At 43.7% G+C, this 26,824-nt stretch overlaps 1 protein-coding gene across 1 annotated transcript; it reads left to right on the forward strand.

Annotated features, from left to right (window-relative positions):
- Positions 1 to 3,165: 3,165 nt before the first annotated feature.
- Positions 3,166 to 26,036, forward strand: EIF6 (eukaryotic translation initiation factor 6). The gene is made up of 6 exons (XM_040331485.1): positions 3,166 to 3,393; positions 8,533 to 8,618; positions 18,388 to 18,563; positions 19,168 to 19,344; positions 21,460 to 21,641; positions 25,438 to 26,036. The coding sequence occupies exons 1-6, from the start codon at positions 3,287 to 3,289 to the stop codon at positions 25,445 to 25,447; spliced, it is 738 nt and encodes a 245-aa protein (XP_040187419.1). The 5' UTR covers positions 3,166 to 3,286; the 3' UTR covers positions 25,448 to 26,036.
- The last annotated feature ends 788 nt before the right edge of the window (positions 26,037 to 26,824 follow it).

Consider the following 26,824-nt stretch of genomic DNA (forward strand, 5'->3'; position numbering starts at 1 on the left):
AGCGGACTCGGAGCACAGCGGGGTAGGAGTGCCGATGCAGAGATGAATAGATGTAGGTGGCTGAGTCTCTCTGGCGGGGAGGTGCAGACGGCACTGAGGCAGAAGAGGGGGTCAGCGACCCTGACAGGTGATACGACTGCAATGGCAACAAGCTGATGAAGAAAGCAGATAAATAGGAAGCAAGAAGCAGCAGGGTCAGGCAAGCCGGGTCACAACGGATAATCAGATGGTTCAGATGCAGGTAACTGAAGCGTAGTCGTGGTGCAAGCAGGTGGGTCTGGCAACGGTGGGTCCAATCAGAAGGGTAGTCAAACAAGCCGGAGTCAGGGATTAGAGAGATACGGATAGTCAACAAGCCGGGTCAAGGTTCAGTCAGTAATTCAGGATCAGGTTTCAGGATCAGGTTTCTTCTGAAGGAATTTGAGGGCATCTCTGATCTCATGACAAATGTGTTGAAATTCATTACCTAAAAATGTAGCCCATTTATATCATACTAGTTATCCCCCCGCTCTATAAGGAAAAGAAAAAAAACTTGAATGAAAACTTACAGCACTGGTCTATATGGCACGACTAGGATGACTTTGTGCCCTTCTTTCAAACCTTTTCTATTCTGAATAGGCAGACATTTGTTTGGGGTAGTAAAGTCCATAGACAATCGGCTACTCGATCCTATAGGTGGTTTGGGCTGCCCACCCTCTCCATATTTGGCTGCCCAATTGGCACAATTCTCTGTGGTATATTTCCAGAAGGGAAAACCTGACTGGGTGATGATGGAAAGACAGCCGGTTCCCCTACTAGACCTTAGATTTAGTGTGGTGAGTGCCAAGGCAGAGGCTGCCTGTTCTTGCCCCAACTATGTCATTCAGTAAGGGTTTCAATGACAGTTTTTTTTACCCTAATGGATTCCATGCATTAGCCCCTGTTCACACAAATGTCATGCAATTTGATAGTTCTAAATCGCATGAGACATCCCCACCCCATTGATGGCAATAGACCCTTTCATATCACACAACTCACGTCACAGATTATGAATATGGTTCCTGCACTACTTTTTAACTGATTTAATTACGACTTGCATAGATTTCTGTTGTATGAAGTCACAAGCTGCAATCAAATCGCACAGATGTGCAGCTATGAAATCATGCTAAAGCATCGCGATTTCAAAGCCACACTGGTGTGAACAGGGGCTTAAGGTAAAACAACCTTCTGTGTGCAGCTTCCCCCTTATACTTACCTGAGCCCAATCTCGGTCCAGTGATGTGCATGAGAGCAGGAGCTCTCTCCCTCCTCACAGGGCAGGTTGATAATAGTGGGAGCCATTGCTATCAAATCCTGTGACGGGGGAGCGGGGTCAAGCCCACCGGTGTGTCATCATAGGACGCAGCTTCCTATTGTGGCACACCATGAAGGAGGGGCCAGGAGTGCCAGCAGGGAACCCTAGAAGGAAAAGGATAGCTCTGCAAAACCAAGTATAATTTAAAAGGAATTGTAAAAGGTAATTTTGTCATCCTTACCTCCACTGTGCAGCTCACTTTGCACAGAGTGGCCCCGAACCTGGTCTTCTGGGGTCCCTCGGCGGCTGTCTCGCTCCTCCCCACAAGAACCAACCACCCTTCATGCGAGCGAGCATGGTTAGTTCTTGCGGGCACGCTCCTGTGATACAGCCGGCGGCTATAGCCGCTCACTGTATCAAATCGGCCCTGGCGCGCCACATCATTGGATGTGATTGACAGTAGCGTGAGCCAATGGCTGCGCTGCTTTCAATCAACCAATAAATGAGCCGAGAAGCCAGCGCGTTCACAGCGCAGGACTTTCGAGGGGTCAGGTAAGTAAACAGGGGGGGATCCGTACTTGGGGTAAAACACTGATTAAATATATGCAAACAAAATAAATAAAACCATGTGAAAATCAAATTAGAAATGTGAATAAATTAAGATTGACACCAATTAAAATAATGTGTCAAACCAGTAAAGCCGCTATAAGTGACAAAACACACAAATGTGTGAAGCTGAAAAAATATATATCCAAAATATATCCAAAGAGAAAATATATCCAAAGAGAAAATATATCCAAAGAAATATAAATATCCAATATAAAGTCCCATCCAAAAACAACTGTTAGATGAAGTTGGTTAAATGGCAATATAGATGAGTCTTCACAAATGATGGGCTCACAGAGCGCTTACCTCCCTCTTGTGGGAAAATCGCCTGAAAAATCCTCGAACCAAATTTTCCATCATTTGTGAAGACTCATCTATATTGCCATTTAACCAACTTCATCTGACAGTTGTTTTTGGATGGGACTTTATATTGGATATTTATATTTCTTTGGATATATTTTCTCTTTGGATATATTTTGGATATATATTTTTTCAGCTTCACACATTTGTGTGTTTTGTCACTTATAGCGGCTTTACTGGTTTGACACATTATTTTAATTGGTGTCAATCTTAATTTATTCACATTTCTAATTTGATTTTCACATGGTTTTATTTACTTTGTTTGCATATATTTAATCAGTAATTTACTGTCGTTCACTGTTCAGTGCATTAATTGCGCTCATCACCTTTCACTTTTTCAATGTGACAGAACAGCACTGCTTTTATAATTCAACATGTAAATACTCTGATGGATTTCCAATTCCTGTATTTCACCATATATGCTACGTTTACTGTTAAAAATAACAGTGAAATGCAAAACTATGGTGGGTGTAACAAGATGTTCGCTTGCCCCCTTTTCGGTGTATCGATACCATGGAGGTTGGGGTGTAGCAAGATGGCGACGACGTAACATCACTTCCGTTTTTCCAATTCTGATGGGTCGTCATCTCTGACGGAACATCGGGCCATCTCTCCCTTCTCACAGCACTCTATAATCCCTCTCTGAAAGGGCTGGAGATTAAATGGGGAGGAGCTGAGAAGCAGTGGGCGGGCCCACAGAGTAACATGGCTGATACAACACAAACCACTCACAGCGGGAAAAAAATCCGAGCATGGATTATAGAAAATAAATTATATTGCGCCAAAAATATCAGTCAATTACAATAAACCCAGCTTTCTTAGCAACAACCACATATAATTATATAACCGGCCACTTTGCAATCCCACAACAAACATGGCCGCCGCAGTTTCCCCGGCTTTCCTGACGCCTGCTCCCTATTGGCTGCGCGCCTGACATCCCGGAAGTGGAGGCGTTGTCGTCAGGCCACGTGTTGGGGTGTAGAAGACAGCGGGGAGAAGTTTTTGCTCGGTGTGTGTTCTCAGAGATCGGTTCCTGCTCACATAGAGATGGCTGTCCGCGCTTCCTTCGAGAATAACAATGAGATCGGCTGCTTCGCCAAGCTGACAAACACCTACTGCCTGGTGGCCATTGGAGGCTCGGAGAACTTCTACAGGTGAGACCCCCTTCTCCCTATACACCACCCACATGTGTCCTCACCTGGACTATGTACAGTTCATCTTTAATGAAAGTATATGGCATTAGAACCCCTGACAGGTCTTATCACTGTCTGTACACCCATTAAGGAGATCCACCCTCTTTATCCTATAATCATCATTAAATGTGAAAGAAAACTAAAATGTTTGGGTTGTCGCCAGAACAGGAGAGGAGAGAAAACCCTCCAATAGGGACACTAGTTCTGCTGACACCCAAAAGAAGGATTTCCTCTTGCTTCCTGTCATTGCTATGGAACAGGAAGTGACGGGAAATCTCCCCAATGGCATGCAGATGGTAAGTGTTTTTTTTTTTTCTTCTTCTACTTTGTCAGCTGTGCAATGTGGGATGTGGCACTATGTAGTTGCTGTAGGATGAACTATAGAAGTTTTAAAGCTAAAATCAAGGCAGAAAAAAAACGTGTTCATTTAACCTCCCCCGTAGCTGTATGCGGCCAAGTCATCTGTTGCTAGGAAGCCTGGGTCACTTGCATCCTAGCAACCACCAGCCCTGTTGCAGGAAGCTGTCACCTTCCTAACAGTGGTGTGTCTCTGTACTCTGAGCACTCTAAATATCTGTACACTGGTGACAAGTTCCAGCCGTAGTGACAAGGTCTCAAAGTGTCAGAAGGAAGTTCCCCCCCCCCCCCCCCTTCGGCAATCATCTGGGACACGTTCCTGGTCCCAGATGATTGCCGGCCAATCAGTGTGCAGTGTGGCTCACGTATATGTGCAGCGCGTGCCTTGCTGTGAAACCACAGCCAGGTGCCCACAGCAGTGATGCCGGAGCTTCGTACACCCTCATCGCTGGAACCTGGGACAGGTATGTGTCCAATTATTAAAAGTCAACAGCTGCAGTATTTGTAGCTGCTGACTTAATTTTTATTTTAAAGCGGAGTTCCTCCCTAAAAAGGAACTTTCTATTAACAGCTTGCCTATTAATGTAAAAAATAAATAAAAATGTTTTACGCGCTTCTACCTGGCTGTTACTAGGCAGATTTAGTAATCTGCCTAGTTCCTAGTCCTCGGTGGTTCAACTCCCTGTCCTAAGACCCCATTGCCTCCTGACACACACATTTCCCAGGAGTCTCTGGGCATTACTGTACCTAAAAATCGCCCAGCATGCACCTCTCCCTGAAAAGCAGGAAGAAAAAGGAACCGGGCTTCACATGATGGGTACGGCCACAACATGAGGCAAGTGTTTGCAATGATTTCTGGAACAATTGGGGAGCTATTATTATGTTTTAGGGACTATTTAATTTGATTCATTTTAGCTTGCAAAAAAAAAAAAAATGAAAATGTATGCCCGGAACCCCACTTTAAGTCAGAATGCAGGGAGATTAACCCTTCATTGAATGTGAGAACACTGGGGGAGCAGAGGATCAGGTAGGTAAGACTTTTCTGACCATCCCCTAGACGGAACTTAGTGTTTTGCCTTTCCAGTGTGGGAACAGCCTCCGTTTTACTTTTTCCGGAGTGCCCCTTAAAGTACTGTATGTTTTAATGCACACATCTGGGGAGTTCTCATTTACTAAAGTCTGCCATTACCTATCTTCATGTCCACATTGAAACATAACATATTTACTTGGCTAGTTTTCCCTCTTCTCTCTCCTCCCAGCTTTATAGAAGGTGACACGGTATAGGCAGGGCCATGGGCTGTGAGTACGGTGGTTACCATACTTCCACATATATTGTGTTTCAGTCTAAAAACATAAAAATACATTATTTTTGTAGTTCCCATCCCTGCCCACTGAGCAATGTCAGGGAAATGGCTAGATACTGGTTCCTACTTGTATTTGGACAGTGATCCAGACATGACAGCACAGCCAGGTTGGCCCCTTACAGTGTTGCCCTCTCTCCTTTTCTCCCTGTCTGGGCCCTGATGTGTAAGGAGCAGATATTAAGGGATGTTTGGCTGCATGTCCTACTTTTTCATACCTGGGCATTGAACTGGTGTGACCCATTTCTTGGTATACTTTGCCAATAGCAGAAACAGTCATCTTTAATGTCATGTTATGACAAGTGGAAGTTGCTTACCCAGATGTGGCTGAAATACGATTAGTGAGGGAGTGGTACAGAGTGACTCTTTGGTTCCATGGAGCGTTCCATAGAATAGAAGCTGCATGCTAGGCTGCCCTTCACTGGGGAAGTTTTACTTAAAGCGGAGTTCTGCCAATTTATTTCATTTTTTTTTTTTTTTTTAAGCGCCTGTGGTCAGTAGGAGGAATAGTGCCCCATTACTGGTGTTGGTGGAAGGATCAATGCCCCATCATGGAGGGGGGATTGCCTTTTATCAGTGGGAAGAATAGTGCCTCAAGGGCCACATTCAGCCCACAGGCCGCAGCTTGGAGAACATTGCTCTAGGGGTTAAATAATGCCTGATTCTGTGTAACGTTTTGTCCACCACCATTAAAACACCTAAGCGACTAGACCCGGTGGGAAAGCTGGATCATGTGAAATGAGCCAATGGACAAAAGGAAGATGTAAGATTCTGGTTATTGTAAAGGGTAATATATTTTTAAAGCGGGAGTTCACCCATTTATTAATTTTTTTTTTTTTCCCTTAGATTCCTGCTCGTTTGGTCTAGGGGAATCGGCTATTTGTTTCAAAATATGAGCTGTACTTACCGTTTTCGAGATGCATCTTCTTCCCTCGCTTCCGGGTATGGGTCTTCGGGAGCGGGCGTTCCTTCTTGATTGACAGTCTTCCGAAAGGCTTCCGACGGTCGCATCCATCGCGTCACTCGTAGCCGAAAGAAGCCGAACGTCGGTGCGGCTCTATACTGCGCCTGCGCACCGACGTTCTGCTTCTTTCGGAAAATCGTGACGCGATGGATGCGACCGTCGGAAGCCTCTCGGAAGACTGTCAATCAAGAAGGAACGCCCATTCCCGCAGCCCATACCCGGAAGCGACGGAGAGGATGCATCTCGTAAACGGGTAAGTACGGATCATATTTTAAAACAAATAGCCGATTCCCCTAGACAAAACGAGCAGGAATCTAAGGCTAAAAAGTTCTCTCTAAGGGTGAACCACCGCTTTAAATAAACGTGTTAAAGGGGTTGTAAAGGTACATTTCTATGCATTAAGGTGAACAAACATCTGAGGATCAGCGCCCCCTGTTTACTTACCTGACCCCTCGAAAGTCCTGCGCTGTGAACGCGCTGGCTTCTCGGCTCATTTATTGGTTGATTGAAAGCAGCGCAGCCATTGGCTCGCGCTACTGTCAATCACATCCAATGATGTGGCGCGCCAGGGCCGATTTGATACAGTGAGCGGCTGTATCACAGGAGCGTGCCCGCAAGAACTAACCATGCTCGCTTGCATGAAGGGTGGTTGGTTCTTGTGGGGAGGAGCGAGACAGCCGCCGAGGGACCCCAGAAGACCAGGTTCGGGGCCACTCTGTGCAAAGTGAGCTGCACAGTGGAGGTAAGGATGACAAAATTACCTTTTACAATTCCTTTTAAATTATACTTGGTTTTGCAGAGCTATCCTTTTCCTTCTAGGGTTCCCTGCTGGCACTCCTGGCCCCTCCTTCATGGTGTGCCACAATAGGAAGCTGCGTCCTATGATGACACACCGGTGGGCTTGACCCCGCTCCCCCGTCACAGGATTTGATAGCAATGGCTCCCACTATTATCAACCTGCCCTGTGAGGAGGGAGAGAGCTCCTGCTCTCATGCACATCACTGGACCGAGATTGGGCTCAGGTAAGTATAAGGGGGAAGCTGCACACAGAAGGTTGTTTTACCTTAAGCCCCTGTTCACACCAGTGTGGCTTTGAAATCGCGATGCTTTAGCATGATTTCATAGCTGCACATCTGTGCGATTTGATTGCAGCTTGTGACTTCATACAACAGAAATCTATGCAAGTCGTAATTAAATCAGTTAAAAAGTAGTGCAGGAACCATATTCATAATCTGTGACGTGAGTTGTGTGATATGAAAGGGTCTATTGCCATCAATGGTGTGGGGATGTCTCATGCGATTTAGAACTATCAAATTGCATGACATTTGTGTGAACAGGGGCTAATGCATGGAATCCATTAGGGTAAAAAAACTGTCATTGAAACCCTTACTGAATGACATAGTTGGGGCAAGAACAGGCAGCCTCTGTCTTGGCACTCACCACACTAAATCTAAGGTCTAGTAGGGGAACCGGCTGTCTTTCCATCATCACCCAGTCAGGTTTTCCCTTCTGGAAATATACCACAGAGAATTGTGCCAATTGGGCAGCCAAATATGGAGAGGGTGGGCAGCCCAAACCACCTATAGGATTGAGTAGCCGATTGTCTATGGACTTTACTACCCCAAACAAATGTCTGCCTATTCAGAATAGAAAAGGTTTGAAAGAAGGGCACAAAGTCATCCTAGTCGTGCCATATAGACCAGTGCTGTAAGTTTTTTCATTCAAGTTTTTTTTTTTCTTTTCCTTTATAGAGCGGGGGGATAACTAGTATGATATAAATGGGCTACATTTTTAGGTAATGAATTTCAACACATTTGTCATGAGATCAGAGATGCCCTCAAATTCCTTCAGAAGATGCATAACCTTGGGGGTGAGGAATACAAGATCACCCCACTAATATCTAGGTTCTCTATAACTGCAATTACTAATGTATCAGTTGCCAAAAATTAAAGATGACGATGGACAACAATGTCTAGTACCTCTAGCTGTAGTTATAGGTTGTGAGAGAAAACCATGTGGAGAATAGTAGAGAGCTTGCATCGTATTGCATATAATGTCTTTGTAGCTGGGCCAGCATTAAGGGTAATTGGGCACTTCCTAAAAGAGGAGAGGGCTATGACATGCAAGGAGGAAGGGGGTTGTGCTAAGAAATTGACTCCCCACAGAGTCGCCACGTTTTCTAGCAAGTCCAAAAGCATGTTGTGAGTAAACAAATACATTTATGGATGAGGAAATCACTGCGGTCATTGCAAATACTTTATTTTTTTTACTTACATGGCTGATGCTTGGCAGTAGGCATATGCAGGCACCAGCATTGTCACATAGGGCAGGAAAAAATGCTCAGCCTAGTGTAAACCTGTTGCATGATTTTTAATGAAAACCAGATGTATTCTAACTTTCTCTTTTCTTCCATTGCAGTGTTTTTGAAGGGGAGCTTTCAGAGACAATACCTGTTGTCCATGCATCAATAGCCGGGTGTAGAATTATTGGAAGAATGTGTGTAGGTGCGTATGCGACATCCTAGTGTGCCATGTGTTAACTTTTATTTGGAGGGGTAATAATTAGGGGTGCAACGGATCAAAAAACTTACGGATGGGATCGATCCTCGGATCAGGAGTCACGGATCGGATCATTTTCGGATCAGTAAAAAGAAAAGAAAAAAAACACAAGACAAACAAAAGTTTTGTCTTTTTACATTTTTATTAATATATATATATTTTTTTTTTACTACTAATGGCGGCGATCGGCTTTTTTTTTTTTTTTCGTGACCGCGACATTATGGCGGACACATCGGACAATTTTGGGACCATTACAGTGGGAAAAATGGCAATTACAGTGTTACTGTTTTACTAGTGTGGGGGCAATGTTGGCTATGGCTATTATTAATAACCATAGCCAACATTGCCCCCACACTAGTAAAACAGTAACACTAATTGTCATTTTTGCCACTGTAATAATAGTCATAGTCAACATTGCCCCCACACTAGTAAACAGTAACACTGTGTGTATAGCCATTTTTCCCACTGATTACAGTGGGAAAAATGGCTATACACACAGTGTTACTGTTTAGTATGTTGGGGGCAATGTTGGCTATTACTATTATTACAGTGGCAAAAATGGTAATTACAGTGTTACTGTTTTACTAGACCGAGTACATCAGTACAGCGAGTTGGCTAATGGCTTAATAGCCATTAGCTAACTCACTGTACTGATGTACTCCGTCCGTCTCCAGGTTACATGCAGAGTCAGCGGCGCAGCGCGCTCTTGCAAAATAGAAAAAATCCACGAGCAGAGGGAGGGGTGATGACGTCAGCGTGCACCGCCGCCGAGTGTACCAAGGTGGCCGACCGCTCCGGTGCTAGGCCGAAGCCGCGTTTTTTTTTTTTTTTTTTTTCTAAGGCCACGGCGGCGGTGCGTTCCGCGGATCGCATACTTTTCCGATCCGAACAGGTCGACCCGTGCGGATCGGGCACGATCCGTTGCACCCCTAGTAATAATGCATGCCAGGTTGGTAAGTACTGTCGCAGCTAAGATTTGGATGGAATCAGTGTCTGAACCTGCCCCTGTTCTACTCAACAAATGTTTGAAAGTTATTTAATTACTTTTTCTCTGTAAATTTTTGACGCTGGTTTCCTTAGCACTTTACCATTGACCACTTCCAGACCACTGTATATATAGGTCGGCACTTTAAAGATGGACATCTTTTATGGCAGCAGCAGCTAGCTGCCATAACCCAGGTATCCGTCTCTTTGGGCAGCGTTTCGGTTTATTATAATGGTGGTCTCTGCAGCGTATTCACCGCATCAGCGGCAGGAGAGGGGCCCCCTCTTCCCACTGCTTACCAGAGAAGTCTGTAGAGGTGATGGTGACCTGTCTCTGGCTGGGTATGGAGATGAGTGAGGGGAAGATGGCCCCCCACCCGTTTCCATATCATAACAGGGTAAAAGCAACGTCAAAACGTCACTTCAACCCACAGCCCTTAAAGGGCTATTTTTTTTTCTCTTTATTGCATTTTAGTGTAAATATGAGATGTGAGATCTTTTTGACCCCAGATCTCATATTTGAGGGCCTGTCGTGCTTTTTTTTCCAATTACAGGGGGATGTTTACATTTCTTGTAATAGGAATAAAAGTGACCCCAATTTTTTTATTTTTTTGAGTTGTCAAAATAATATTTTTTTAAATAAAGTGAAAAAAAAAAATTAAAACGCCCCGTCGAGCTCATGCGCAGAAGCGAACACATACGTGAACAGTGCCGCATATGAAAACGGTGTTCAAACCACGATTGTTTGAGCGAGAGCAATAATTCTAGCCCTAGACCTCCTCTAACTCAAAACATCTCTATGGAGATTTTTAAGGTTAAGTTTGTCGCCATTCCACGAGCAGGCGCAATTTTGAAGCATGACATGTTGGGTATCAATCTACTTGGCGTAACATTATCTTTCAACATATAACAAAAAATTGGGTTAACTTTACTGTTTTTATTTTTTAATTAAAAAAAGTGTATTCCCCCCCCCCCCCCCAAAAAAAGTGCGCTTGTAAGACCGCTGCGCAAATACGTTGTGACAAAAAGTAATGCAATGACTGCCATGTTATTCTCTAGGGGGTTCTAAGTAATTTTCTAGCAAACAAATTTGTTTAACTTGTAAACAAGGGGGGAGTGACCGGAAGGAGATGGAGTAGAGACAGATACTCTCCACACGCTACACCACGCTCCTCCGCCCGACCATGAGTGAAAGAATCTTTCTCATTTTCCCCAACTGAGATTCCCTGATTGAGCCCGCCACTTCCCACTCTGCATCCAGCCTGCACTCAGCCTGCTCACACTCCGGTTAAAGGGGTTATAGCGGCGCGGTGGAGTACAACGGACGCCCGGACTATAGACCAGCCGGATTGCGGCGGAAAGGACCCAGGGCATGAGGAGGGAAAAAGCGCTGACTAACCCACCTGGAGAAGAGCCGCATAGGGTGCCATCGCGGGGCGAGCGGTTGCTTAAACCGTCGGGACCACCAGCTCCGGGCAGGCAGAGTCATCCATCCCAGCCAGAGATCCAGAGGTATTTCCCCTTGACACGGTCGGCTTCGAGTAAGCATCGCGAGACCGGGTCACATGATAGTGTGACGTCTGGGGAGACGTCAGCTGTAGCTCTCTCTGCCTCCCCAACTGTGTCTGCAGGGACACGTACGCTGTATACAGGAGGAGAGGAGATTAGAGAGAATGGAGGTCTGAATCAGCAGATGGAGCTGAAGGAAAAACAGAGGGAAAAGGAGCGGTCTCAGACCCAGCCCTTACAGATCTTACAGGGAGACCATGAGACTGAGCTAAGTGTATTAAAAGCTATGCTGCAAGCTCTCCCCACAAAGGCTGACATGGAGGCACTGGTCAAACGTATGGAGGAATCCCACCGTAAGGATTTGGAGGTCGTACGGGAAGAAGTCCAGCAGATAACAGATAAGTTGGAAAGAGATGATCTGTTGCTGTCTAATTTGGATACACGAGTTACGATAATAGAGCAGATGTATAAGGCAAAAATATCTCAGGTGGACCGTATGCAGCTTAGATTGGAAGAAATGGAGGATCGTAGCAGGCGCAAGAATCTAAGGTTTAGGGGGGTCCCAGAAGCGGTGGAAAAAGAGAACTTATTACTAACAATAAATGGGATATGCACTCAGCTGGTGGGTTCACCGCTCCCTCAGGGGTTTGAGTTTGAAAGGTTGCATAGAGCCTTGGGTCCCCGCCCAACGAATTTGGATAGACCGAGAGATGTAATTGGGTGCTTCCATAGATATGCCCATAAAGAGCTGGTCAGTAGAGCAGCATGGGAAGCGGGGGGGGTTGAATTTGAGGGGGCGCAAATAAAAATCCTCCCGGACTTATCGAGAGCTACTTTACAACGAAGGGCCATGTTGCGTCCGCTACTGGACAGAATAAAGGGGGCTGGAGGAAGCTATAGATGGGGGTACCCAATATCTGTTACAGCTAAACGAGGGGCTGAATCATATGTTATACAGCAACATGAGGATCTACCCGGCTTGTTTAAATTTATGGAAATAGAGCCAATAGAAATTCCAGATTGGTTACAGCAGCTATCAAATAATAGAAAATAAGGCCAGGAGAAAACAGAGGAGAATGAAGAACGGTGGGAAGACCCCGGAGGGAGATTAGGGGGTGATTATGGGTTCCGCCCTTCTGGTCCGGCTCCTCCACCATATAAAAGTTTTTTTTTTTTTTTTTTTTCTCCTTTTTTTTTTTTTTTGGATGGATTTTGTCTCTTGTCTTTTTTTTTTTCTTTTCCCTACTACCGCCAGGTCACCCCACCTGAATTGTAATGTGCACAAATTACACGAATTGCACTAACTCACAATTAGACACAGAAGAAATAAGAGAAAAGAAGAAACACATTTTTTGAACTGAGATACGGGACACGAATCACAGGATTAAAGGAGGAAGGAAGGGGGGGGTTACATTTCTATGTTTTTTTTTTTTAAGGACTATTTTTTCTTTTTTTTTGGGCGGGGGGGGTGGGGGAATGAGGGGGGGGGGGAGGGAGGGGGTGTGTTTTTTTTTTTTTTTTTGTTGTGAGTGGGGGGGGATTTAAAGTAATAAGGAGTAAATATATGAATGTATATATAGATATATATATATATAGTTTTTGTTTATTTTCGATCACAGGATATCACAAGAAATCACAGTCTTATAGGACTCATAGGAATTAAGGAGGTAGTACCGGCTAGTAGTAAGAAATAAGGTGCCTAATTGAGATTTAAGAAGTAAGATATATAGGAATGCGTAGAGGTACAGATGTAGGCAGAAGTATGCAGATATGGATACACTCCTTTTTTTTTTTTTTAGACACAATAAGGGGAACGTGGGGGGTTCGAGGTAGATGGTGGGGATGAGGGGGAAGGAGAGAGGCAGTAGGGGGAGAGTGTGGGATTTTATTTTATTTATATCAAGTCCCCGGTGTTACATAAAGTGAACAAAAGGAGAGATTGAAAGGAATGTTACAGTTCTTTTTTCCCCCCCCCCCCCCCCTCCCCCTTTTTTTTTTTTTTCCTCTCGCCCTCCCCAAATGAGACTAGAGTTATTGTTATAAAGACGGAAATACCGTTAGGTTAAAGTCTTTTGCCCTATTTTCCCCCCAAAAAAAAAAAAAAAATGAGTAAACATTACTTTAATTTAAGGGATGGGTATTGGATATGAAGAAATATAAATATCAAAATTCCCGGGGAAACCAAATAAACAGAAATGGATTTAAATAGGGAACTAGATGGCTGGGGTATGGGGAGAGGGGGGGGAGGAACGGGTTGTTGGAAGGAGGTGAGGAGGGGAAGAGGGGGAGGGGGAGGGGACTGATGGAAATGGAAAGGGGTTAATGAAAGGAGAGAGAGGAGAAAGAGGAAAAAGGAAGCAAATATAACAAAGGAGCTGGAAAGGGGGGGGAGGGAGGGGGAAATGGAAGGTGGAAGAGGGGAAAGGGAAGGTCTAAAATGGTCAATGATGGTCGGGGGGGGGGGGGGGGGAAGGGAGGTGGGGTGGAGCTACTTGATCGCTCCGTTATTACCCCCAGAGTAGGTACATACCCACGGTGAATACTGGAGAAGGATCCAGTCTTGGGTATTTTTTTTTCCTTAGGGACATAGGGGGAGGAAGTAAAGAAGGGAGGGGGGGCTGACAGGGGTTTTTTTTTTTTTTTTTTTTTTTTTTTTTTTTTTCTCTCTCTTTGTCTCCCTCGCTCCTACTCTCGAGATGGGGACAATAAAAATAACCTCTCTGAATGCGAGAGGACTGAATACTCCTGAAAAAAGGAAAATGATTTTGAAGGACTTAAAGAACTGGGATACGGATGTAGCTTTTGTCCAGGAGACCCACTTTAGGGGGGGGAGTTTGCCATACCTCCAGAATAGATTTTTCCCTCACGTATACCACTCAATGAATCAAGAGGCGAAATCTAAGGGAGTGTCGGTTCTGATCTCAAACCGTGTGAACTGGACTTTACAAGATAAACGCTTGGACCCGAATGGCAGGTTCCTCTTCCTAAAGGGCAGTTTGGGAGGGGTTGGAGTTACCTTGGCCTCGTTGTATGTACCGAATACTAAACAAGATAGATTCATTAAAGAAGTTATTACAGAATTGATCGAATTTTCAGAGGGAAAATTAATTTTGGGAGGGGATTTCAACATTACGCTGGATCCCAAGATAGATACATCGTCTGGGACCTCTTCGACCCCTAGGAGGGTCAGAAGGGGGATAATAAAGAAATTGTATGAGGCACAACTAGTGGACGTGTGGAGGATTCTACATGAAGGGGAAAAGGACTACACCTTTTTCTCTAATCCGCATCAGGTTTACACCCGGGTAGACATGTTTTTTGTACCCCATTATTTGATTACTTCTGTAACAGAGACAGTAATTGGTAACATAACGTGGTCGGATCATGCCCCAATTAGTCTATGTCTCTCCCTTTCTAACGAGGCATTCGCCCAAGATAGAAACTGGCGATTGAACGAGGGGCTGCTGCAAAATCCAGAAGTCAGGAATGATGTGGCTAAGGAGATTGCGGCATACTTTCAGGTCAATGATATACCAGGAAGCAACCCAGGAATGGTTTGGGAGGCTCATAAGACAGTCATTCGGGGGATTTTGATAAAACATGGATCTTATTTAAAAAAAAAAACGAGAGAAACAGATCAGGGAGATATTAGTGGAAATTCAGAAACTAGAACTTCAACATAAAAAAAAAACAACTACTAGAGACTGGGAGAAAGTTGGGGCAACTAAGGAGGCAAATTTCAGAGATTATGCGGTATAAAGCTAAGGCGATTATACAGAGAGGTAGGAAGGCCAATTATGAGTTGGGAGATAAATGCAGTAAGCTACTTGCAGGGAAACTTAAGGAAAAGAATAGGTCGGTCTATGTCCCACAGATCAAAGGGAAGGAAGGACAGCTTAAAAAAAAACCTAGAGAGATAGCTCAGACATTTGGGGATTATTACTCGGCGTTATACAATTTACCAACAGTAGGGGACAAACAGCCGGAGATAGAGGAATATTTATCTGGGGCAGGCATACCGAGACTACCATTCTCAGTCCGGAAGAAGTTGGAGAGTCCTATCTCAGTGGAAGAAGTAGGGGAAACCTTAAAAAAAATGAAGTTAGGGAAATCACCCGGCCCAGACGGATTCTCGGTAAGCTATTATAGGGAATTTTCCACGATATTAAATGGACAGATGGCAAAGTTCTTTAATGCAGTTGGAGGTACGGCGGTATTCCCCCCCGAGGCACTTCTGGCTCATATTACTGTCATTCCTAAAGAGGGGAAGGACCCGGCTGAATGTGGGAGTTATAGGCCGATTTCATTATTAAATGCAGACCTTAAACTTTTCTCCAAGATAATAGCGTCTCGGCTTCAACCATGGATAGCTGAATTAGTAGATATGGATCAAGTGGGATTTATCCCAGGAAGGGAAGCTAAAGATAATACGACTAAAATACTTAATTTGGTACACTATGTAGGAGAAAAAAAAATACCCTGTGTGCTTTTAAACACAGACGCAGAAAAAGCGTTTGACAGGGTGAGTTGGCGTTTTTTGGAGGAAGTACTGAGACAAGTGGGAATAGGTGAACAGATGGTCAGATGGATTATGAGTATATACACAGACCCACGTGCCTCAGTAAGGGTCAATGGAGTAATATCACCTCCTTTTAAAATTACAAATGGAACAAGACAAGGATGCCCCCTATCACCCTTGTTATTCGCCCTTACACTAGAGCCCCTATTAAATAGGATCCGACAAAATGTAGACATTCAGGGAATTCAGATGGGAGATCAGACACATAAAGTAGCAGCATATGCGGACGACCTGCTTTTTACAGTGACCAACCCTCATGTATCACTTCCTAATCTCGTAAGAGAAATAGAGGTATATGGTAGACTATCTAATTTGAAAATAAATAACATAAAATCTGAAGCTATGGAGGTGGCGATACCAAAACCTATGGGGGATATAATTAAACAGAATTTTAGGTTTAAATGGGGAAAGGTATTAAAGTATCTAGGCACATATATACCATCAGATATTAAAAATATTTATGCGTTGAACTTCCCCCCATTATATAACGAAATACAAAGACTGTTGGAAAAGTGGAGACATGGAATGCACTCCTGGTTCGGGAGAGGAAGTATAGTTAAAATGTGTATTTTGCCAAAGGTATTATATTTGTTTCAGGCACTGCCAATCCGTATACCAATGACCTTCCTTCGACAGGTAAATACCCTGTTTATGGAATTTATATGGGCAGGGAAAAAAGCTAGAATTAAAAAAGAATTGTTGAGAATGTCGAAAAAGGTAGGAGGGATGGCAGTCCCGGATATAATAAAATACTACAGAGCATCGCATTTAACTAGGTTGGTAGATTGGTGTAGAAACGGGGAGTCTAAACGCTGGGTAAACATAGAGCAGTACGTGAGTCAGATACCCCTGGCTAGAGCACCTTGGTGCTACGCGGTTCTCCCTAGATACCTTAAGAGACACCCTATAATTGGCCCTACACTGCAAATCTCAGCAAGAATTTGTCTAGATAAGAAATATACACCAAGTAAATCGCCATTGATACCTATAATAGGTAATCCTAATTTTACCCCAGGGATGGAAAAAAACATAAAAGAAAAATTTAAAGAAAAGGACCTCTGTCAGGTCTCAGATTTTCTGAGGCCAAATGCGTGGCCATCAATTAAGGATTTGACAGAAGTGGGAGGTACATTTGAACTTGCATTATGGCAGGCATTGCAAGTAAGTCATTTTTTAAGATCTTTGGGCCAGGTAACAGAATTTAATAGGAAATTGACAGTATTGGAAAAAGGTTGCAGCGGGGTGGAACCAGTTTCAAGGACATTATCTAAAATGTATGGGTTTTTGAACGTGCCAGCTGAGGATTATGTGATGCCAGGTATTCAGAAATGGGAAGAAGATCTGGGGAGAATATTCACCCCAAGTCAACGTAAACAAATAATATACCTGACATTCAACTCATCAGTATGCTCAAAAATGCAAGAAGCTAATTACAAGCTCCTTATACAATGGTACTACACTCCAGAAAGATTATATCAATTTGATAAAGAGGTAGATAAAAGGTGTTGGAGATGTGGTAGAGAACAAGGAACTCTGTTCCATATTTTTTGGTCTTGCCAAAAAATGCGACACTATTGGGAGGAAGTAAGAAGAATCTCTCAAAAATTTTCGGAAGAATGGATTGCGGACGATCCTGCTCTCTTCCTGTTACATAGCTCACAGATACCAGTGCAGAAATATAAGAAGTCGGTGGTGTGTCACATGATAAACGTGGCAAAAGTAGGAATCACGTTGAGGTGGAGGGATGTGCGCCCGCCATCTATTGCAGGGTGGCTGAAAAGGATTGATGAAGTAGGAGCAATGGAAGATTTGGTATATACAGCACAGAATAAGAAAACACAGTATGAAGAAACATGGTCGGGGTGGAAGGTATTCATTAGATCAGAAGAAGGAAGGAGGTTGTTAGAGGGAAATTAGAATCGTAGTGAGAAGGAAGTAGGCCAGAAGCTGATGAGAAAGTTCTGAGAGGTTCAAGTCCTAGTTACCGAGAGAGGAGAGAGGGAGGGAAAGGGAGGGGAGGGTGGACGGGGAGGGTAGGGGGGGGGGTTTTTTTTTTTTTTTTTTTTTTTTTTTTTTTTTTTGGGTTTGGGAAGGGAGGGAGGTTAAGAAGGGATATAAATGAAGAAGGGTTAGGAGGCAGGAACTGTTAAATGATAATGTGTAGAAGATGTATTTACAGTTGTAACATTTTGTGTTGTTTATTGGAGAAAAACAAAATAAAAGATATGTAAAAAAAAAACTTGTAAACAAATCTGAAAAAGAGGCTTGTCCTTAAGTGGTTAATTTCCTTTTTCTTCCTGCTATGTGTAGATGTGATTTGATCTATAAATCTGGCCAATGCCTTCTACGCTTTCAGGAGCAAGGAAGCAAGGAAGCTTTCAGGAGCAAGCAACAAAACTTGCATTGTAATGTATCAGCAAAATCAAAAATGGTTCTGGTAGCAAAAGGGTTGCAGCTCTACTCCCGGATCATCCCCCCCCCCCCCATACTATGTCTTATATCAGATTGTTCAGAGGGTTGTTTAGGAATGCATTGGGATGCTCAGTAAATCTTACCCCTGTAGGCGTGTCAGAAATGTGTTGTAAATTGAAATGTTAATAGTTTTTGTCTTACCTTGCCATCTTGTTTTTCTTGTGTTTTTAGGAAACCGTAATGGCCTTCTAGTTCCAAGCAACACAACAGACCAGGAGCTCCAAAATATAAGAAACAGTTTGCCAGACTCAGTTCGTATCCAGCGAGTGGAGGAGCGTCTGTCCGCCTTAGGGAATGTGATAGCCTGTAATGACTATGTAGCGCTGGTTCACCCTGACCTTGACAGGGTATGTTTTCTGTTTTCACACTGTCGGGGGGGGGTAACCAAACTCTCTGTGCCATTATAATGGGGCAAGAAGCTGTCGGGAGTGGCATGTACCGTATTAAGCGGATACTTGTTTCAGGTCCATCTGCAACACTCATGCCAGTTTGTTTCAGAGTGAAATAGAAGCTGGTGCAAGTCTGCTCCTAATTAAAAGGACAGAGGCAGTTTTCAGAGTTTATCAAATACTATCCAAAGAAAAATATATTTGTGTAAAAAATAAAATAAATAAATATGCATTTCATTTGGGTATAGTGTTGCATGACCACGCAATTGCAAGTTAAAGTAGCGCAGTGCTAAATATCAAAACATGGCCTGGTCATGAAGGGGGTAAAACCCCTCCGGAGCTGAAGTGGTTAATCTTTGAAAATGAAAGATAGAATATGGAGCAATTGGCACAGCAACCAATCGGCTGCTGTCTGGTCCAGTTTTGATAAATTCCCCTCATTGTACTTTCCAACATTATTCCTGTGTTGCATGTCTGGATTGATACGCCAACCTCTGTTTATCAATGAGTCTATTTGGTGTGGGCAGGAGATCATGTGTCATTTTATGTTTTTATATTCCAGGAGACGGAGGAGATTTTGGCAGATGTCCTGAAAGTAGAGGTATTTAGACAGACTGTTGCTGATCAAGTGCTGGTTGGAAGTTACTGTGCTTTCAGCAATCAAGGAGGTTTGGTGCATCCTAAAACATCAATAGAACACCAAGATGAGCTATCGGCTCTTCTCCAGGTCCCCCTTGTGGTGAGTTACAGAATTTAATGTATGGCTCAGAGGGTTTTCCCCTGTCTTGCAGGGTAACATTTAGCCCTCTTTCACACCTATATGACCTGACTTGAAGCAACGCCTGTGATATCTTGAGGCCTATGGACCTCAAGTTGCATCAGTCAGACCAAAGTAGTGCAGGGACTACTTGAAGTCGCACAGATATGAATGGTACTCATTGGAAATCCATGGGTACAATTTGTCATGCAACTTTGCAGTCCCAAGGCGCAGGACAAGTCTTACAAGTGTGAAAAGGGTCTTGGAGAGAGAACTTCATGTACCCTGAAATGGGAAACCTAAATCAGACACAAGAGCTTTATCCCAACTGTACGTGTGTGTGTATTTTTTGCAAAATGATCAAACATCTGTCCTATACAGCATTAAAAAGGATTCTTCTACTTATTTAATTGCTGGAGCATTCTGTCTTCTGTGGAGAACTTGGCTGAACAGAGCATGCTCTCCCAGTGATGACACTCCCCAGCAGGCTTGATCATTGATGAACTCCATAATAGTGATTGGTGAGATTTTGCACTCCAGCACATGTAGCTCACTCCCTAGTATTCTTGTCACCAGCACACACAAGACATTACCAGTGAGCCTCGATGAGGTTTAGGCGTGTTCAGATCCTAATCCAAACCCACATGAGCGAACCTGTTAGAAAGCTTGACACTGCACTGGACCAATCATCTACAGCTGAGGCATTTCCCCCCCCCCCCCCCCCCCACAGCTGTAAGAATATGTGTGGCTGTAGGATGATGAATAGGACCTCGGCCACAGCTTACGGACTCCTCGAATATTTTTCAGACTAGGACCCCTGCCAGTGAATTATCTGCATTCCAGCACACATACAGTAGGTAATTCCCAGTATCCATATTACTAGTGGGATCTGTAGCCCATTACACACACGGCTCACATACCAGTATTTGGTACCATGCCTGTTGCATGTGACATCCATAACCCAGCTTCTCCATGTCACCAGTGAGGTGTGCCTTCTAGAGCTTGCTTACCTCTATTCACTTTAGCAGTGTATGTGTTACCCACTTGTTGACCAATCTTCAGTGTATGTGCTTTAAACCACAGTATGAGCGCGTTGCATCTACACAGAGCAACCTGCAAGTCTTCAAACCCTCAGCATCGGGGTCCCTCTTTACTACTGTAGCAGCACCTAATAAAAGGAAAGAAATACACAATGTCAAAGTTAGGAAGAAATCTTCTATGCCCAGGAAGGGTCTGACCTATTGATTGTTTTGAGGCTTGTCCCCAGTTGCCTCTGTCTTGTGAATTTGGAGTTTTACGACCTTGCCCTGTGGTGTTGCCCAAGACAACTCTTCTTGCAGATCTGTAGTGTAAGTTGGTGTTTGCTGTTTACGCTGCCTTACAGAAGGGACTTATGCCCTGTACACAAGATCGGAATTTCCGATGAAAAAAGTCAGACGGGATTTTTTCATTGGATATTCCGACCGTGTGTGAGCCCTATCAGACTTTTTTCGTCGGAGTTGAGAAATAGAAAATTTTTTATTTTTTCCTGATGGGGAAAAAAATCTTATCGGAAATTCCTTTCTCGTCTGTGTGGAACTTTGACGGGGAAAAAAAACCTGCATGCTCTGAAGCATTTAACCTAATTTTTCTTGGCACGTCGTGTTTTACGTCACCGTGTTTTGGATGGTCGGAATTTGGTCTGACAGTGTGTATGCAAGACAGCTTGAACAGAATTCCGACACAAAATTCCATCCGCTTTTAGGCCATCGGAGATTCCGATCGTGTGTACGGGACATTAGTCATTCTAGCACAGCTGGAGAGTCCTGGGTAGCATAGCATGTCCCTTCTACAAGAAAAAGCTTCTCCCACAGGTTTTTCCTTTTCTTAGTTTGGTTCCACTGGATTGATTTCCGAACACAAAACTACTTCTTCTTTTTTTTTTTTTGTTTTTTTGTATCGTCTGAGTTAAGCTCTAATTTATTCTAGGGTGATCAATTTTAAACTTTGTGTGTGACTATAAAGTTGGTTTGGTACTTGTTACTGTCTTTAGTTGAAAATGCTGTCTCCTCTTTTTTTATGCATGTAAATCCTAAAACAAATCTTGTCTCCTGGCAGGCTGGAACAGTGAATCGAGGTAGTGAAGTCATTGCAGCAGGAATGGTTGTCAATGACTGGTGTGCTTTCTGTGGTCTGGACACAACAAGTACAGAGCTGTCAGTAATAGAAAGTGTATTCAAATTAAGTGATGCCCAGCCAAGCACTATTGCCACTAGTATGAGAGACTCCCTCATTGACAGGTATGATCATTGTTTTTTGTGCAGCCTACAAATGGTTCCATGTCTCATGTTACTTGTAATGGGGATACAATTCCTCCTCCCTAGCAGCTGTTGCAACAGGGAAGCTTTTTGCCCTTTTTCCAGGTAACTAAGTGATTTAAAAGCACAACTTCAACCAGAACTTTTTGAAACCACAATGAGATTTTATTGCAGTTTATGTTGAGGGACAGGGAGAACCACACATTATTTTACAGTGTCTGTTGAAGAGATGTCACTTCCTGTATAGTCACCAGGACAAGAACTTTGGTGCAATTTCTCTGACTGAAACACGGACGGCAACAGAAACCTGTTACCGTATTTTCCGGCGTATAAGACACCCCCCTAATTTTCCAGCTAAAATGTTGGCTTTGGGATATACTCACCTTATATGACGACCCCCCCCCCCCCCCCCCCTCCTACTAGTCATGCCTCACCTCACTGTGCCAACATTACATGCCAGACTGTGCCACCATTACATGCCTCGACGATCCCTTACCTTTTCAATGACATGCAGAATCTGTCAGACCGCGGCCGTCCATTTTTCAAAAGCCGTGCCTCCTTGTGCTGTTCTGTGATAGGCGGAACACTCCGCTTCCCAGGAGACAGTGTTCCGCCTATCACGGATGCCCTCTCGTCCGAGGACGAGAGGGCATACGTGATAGGCGGAACACTGAACAGAGGCTCTGCTGGGAAACTGAGTGTTCCGCCTATCACGAACAGCAGAAGGAGGAGGCGCGGCTTTTGAAAAATGGACGGCCGCGGTCTGCATGTTAGGTTACCGGCGTAAAAGACGACCCCCGACTTTTAAGAAGAATTTCAGGGGTTGAAAAGTCATCTTATACGCCGAAAAATACGGTAGATGTTATACTTCTTCCCAATCTAATGTAAAAAAAACCCTATTGGGGTTCCAACCACACCACTTGCCAGTCTAGGAAATGTAAAGGCAGGCTATCCATCAAATGGATTTGGTGTCGTTTCCCATCCTGAATTGGGTGCATGGGCTAGGGCAGTGATGTCGAACCTTGGCACCCCAAACGTTTTGGAATTACATTTACCATCATGCAATCTGCAGTGTAGTTGAGCATCAAGGGAAATGTAGTTTCAAAATATCTGGGGAGCCAAGGTTCCCCATCACTGGGCTAGGGTGTAAAATAAAGGCCATGGCAAATTGCAATCCTTTCTAGCAAGAAACAGGATCACTAAAAGGTGCAGAGAACATGCATACATCCAGAGTTTTTGCCTTTCTTGGAAATGCTGCAGAATGTTACTCTCCAACCATGGATAGATGCTTTCCTCATTCACCCAATGAGAGGGTGAGTTTTCTCCTGTTGCTGCCAAATTTTCACTAGAAACAGGATTACATGTGTGACATGGACTTAAAGATCAAACCAAGATTGCCCAAAGAAGTGCATTCAAAATATGTTACAACTGCAAGCAGCAATTATAATGCAGATAGGTGGGGGTGTGGAAAGATGACATAAGAATACCACTCTGCAGAATGTAAAAGGAAGGGAACAAACGGCATTAATGTTAAAATGCCCTCTAGTGGCTAAAAGATAAAAACGCAGTACTGGAATGTAGAGTTTCAATTGTCTCCTATTGTATAGTTATGTATTCATTTGCACTGATGACTGTACATTTATTACAATTGGTGTTTTAGGAGTTACTTCTTTCTGTTTTTAAATAGTGGGGGGGGGGGGGGGGGAGGGTTCCTATCCAGTAATTTCCACTGGAGGTGCCCTCAGACTGTTGTCACACAGACTAGTGTCGCCCTTGTACAATTTGTCATGTTCTGGTGGCAATTCAGAATTTTGGACATACCCTAATTTTAGTCCCCAGTAACAATGGTGAGAATCTCCTCAAAAGGATAGTTCACCTTTTACAAAATAACCTGCCTATGCAGTTACGGCATGTTTGTAGATTAAAACAAACTGTGCAGCTTTGACTAAAAAGGTGTAGGCCATTTACATACCTGGAATACTCCCCAGGATGTTACCAAGTGAGCCCTAGTTGTTTATACTCATCACAGGAGTGAGCTCTTTCTCTAATTTAAACCTCCTCACATGCTCTCTCCCCCCATGCAATAGCTCTGTGCTCTGCATTTGACAGCTCTCCTTAGATGGTGGAGGTGAGTAGTGATGACTAGGCCTCACTTGGCAATGTCCTGGGAATATTCTCGTCAGGCTTCATAAGGTACATGAATGGCCTACACCTACAGCAAGGCCTTTTATTAAACTTCAGTCAGAGCTGCACTGTTTGTTTTTATCTACAGGTGCCCCTTGGCTGCATAGGCAGTTTTGTGGCAAAGGTGAACTATCCCTTTAACTGGGACCTTGTGGTTCTAAACACTATTCAAATAAAAGTTCTGATTTTAGTTATAACTTTACCAAGTTTGATACAAGAAGTTCCCTCACATTCTTTACTGGGCATTAGGCTCTGGTGCATGCGGCTCCGGCCATTAGGTGTGAGGAGAAAGGCACAGGTGTTGGCAGCCTGGAAATCTGAGAGGCTGACTTCTTGCATTGTAAACATTAGTCCTTGGGTGCATATGACCTGGACATTGGTAGCACTTGGTACAGTTTCCAGCCAAATCAGACACTCATAGTTTTACAGGCTACTTGCAGCAGGGGCTAGATGGTGTGTCTGTGCCTTCTGCCCAAGCCTCTTGCACTGGCTAAAAGCCCAGAGTGCATGGAGGCTTAAGCTGTGCCAACATGCCTTGTATATACATTAAACTAGGGATGCACTGAAATTTTGGTGGCCAAAAATGGTGCTTTCGGCATATAATTGTGCATTTGCCGTGCCTACCATTGTGGGGTGTTATACTGGCTGCTGAAGGGCCTCGCCTTCCTCTCCTTGCAGAGTGGCGATCTCTGTGTCAGGGAACTGAATTGCCACAGTGGGGGAGCAGCCCATTTGCCTTTCATCATTGCAATGAGTATTGCTGGAAATACTTTAGAGGAGGCACCCATCAAATCTTTTTGAGGCTGAGATGGCCTATAGAATTGCACTAAAATAAAAGTAGATGGAAACCACTGCTACCAAACTGGTAATGCATGTTTTCAGTAATGAGGTTTGGCTGCCCAAATGCGTAACACTGTTGCTTTAAAGTTTCACAGCTGCAGCTAGTATTGTATTTGCACCACTGCCTCCCTCTGCCTAGTATGTCGTCTTGTGATGTATGAACAGATGACAGAAACCGCAGTGAGTGGTGGGAGGTGGCATAGCACACCAGGAAGGGTGGAATAAGTGCAGCTGCAATTTAATCACACACGCTTAGAGAAGGGTAGGTATATTGTGCTGCCTCTTTTACAAGGCTGAAACATGAAAACATTTACAATGAGACCCCTTTCACACTGGGGCATTTTCCAGGCGCGTTTGGGCTATAAATGGTGCATTAGAATGCCTCCCATGCAGCCCCAGTGTGAAAGCCTGAGTGCTTTCACACTGGGGAGGTGTACTTGCAGGACGATAAACTCCTGCAAGCAGCATCTTTCGGGCGGTGTGGTGAATACACCACTCCTCCACCTCCCCTGCCATTGATGGGCACCGCTTGGCAGGGCGCTATTAACCCTTTATTCGGGCGCTAGCAAGGGTTAAGTGTGCCACTATTACAGCGGCAAAGCTCCCGCTGAAATTGCGCTTTACCACAAACCCCCCCCCCCCCAGTGTGAAAGTACACTAAACTTATTCTTGCATGGATACAAAGAAGATTTGCAGACTCTATTTTTTTTGTCTCTTGAGCTCACTTTTTTTTTTTTTTTGTTTTTGTTTTCAGTTTAACATAAGGTTCCATTTACAACCATGATCATGACTGGTGAAGTTCATCTGCTTCCTGTACTCGACCTAAACTGAACACTGAACTGCTACCAGATGTCATCACAGCTGTATCGAAATATTTAATTGTGAGCTGAAATCTACAAATCCCATCCCTTTTGTTGCACCCAAGAAGGAAGCGTATGTGTAGATGCGCTGATAATAATCAATATATTGCAGATTGAGCTAGGTTTCACTTTGCTTCCAAGCATGACTTGTCTACTAACAAAAATTAGAATTTTAAGCTTCTGTTAACGTTTAATTACAAGCAGATATGTAAAATAAAATTTGTATTTTTTTCATCCATTAAGTGTATGTAATGGATTCTGTTTTGATGATGTCCTTTCACAGCAGAAATGTGGGCTGAGTGTACAATAAAGGAAGTATCTCTGCACATTAGTTGGGTGAACCAGTATTCCTCCCCTCTGTCATACTGATCCAAAGGCTTCTCTACTTTAGTATCTGACATAACCAGTGTAGTGCCTGGTCTCTGTCAGATTTTCATAAAGTAAGCCAGGCCCTCTAGTATTGAGTCTCAATAAAAATCTGATCAATTCTTCATTGTGTGTGGTGGTTTTTGCAATGTATGCCCATCTGGGACTTAAAATGGGAAGAGCATATAGTTTTGTAATACACGATTATAGAGAAAAGACATGCACCAAAGCAAATATCCATCTTTTTTTTTTATTTCATAGAACAGGCATACAGTGTATTCATCTTTTACATAAAAAGGTCCATGGATCAGTAAAATGAAAGCATATGGGGATGAATGCTGTGATTGTTTTTAAACCTTACACTTCCATCTAAGTGGTCATAAACCATTTATAAGGCAAACATCTGTTTAGGGTAGAGCTGCATTCACACCTGAGTGTTTTCAGCTTGTAAAACGCCCAACAAGCAAAATCCCATTTATTTCAATGACACCTGTTCACATCTGAGTGTTTTGTCACCTGAAGCAAAAATGCCTTAAGCTCAAAGAACTGACGCAATGAGCTTCTTTGGGGCAGATTACAGGCGGTTTTTCTCCTTTTTACATTGGTGACCTGCACAAAATTGTGGCAAAAAACAGATGACTTTGAAATGCTCAGGTGTGAATGCAGCCCAAAGGTCGTGAAGTCACGAGGTGCGTCACACGTAAAGCCGTAGGGAGATTGAGGCCAGCGCAAACCGGAAGGAGCGGAGGGAACAGTAAGACGGTGAACTTACACTGCGGTTTACCCTTGCAGGCTTGTTATTTTATTCATTGTAAGAGTCCATACGTATGTGTCTACATTAAAGTTTTTATTCAAATTGCTATACTATTGGAGTCTCCTCCTTGCTTATTCCTGGGCACGGGTTGGAGTTCTCTT

This window comes from Rana temporaria, chromosome 12 (assembly GCF_905171775.1).
Source record: "Rana temporaria chromosome 12, aRanTem1.1, whole genome shotgun sequence".
In the NCBI taxonomy this organism is placed as follows: domain Eukaryota; kingdom Metazoa; phylum Chordata; class Amphibia; order Anura; family Ranidae; genus Rana; species Rana temporaria.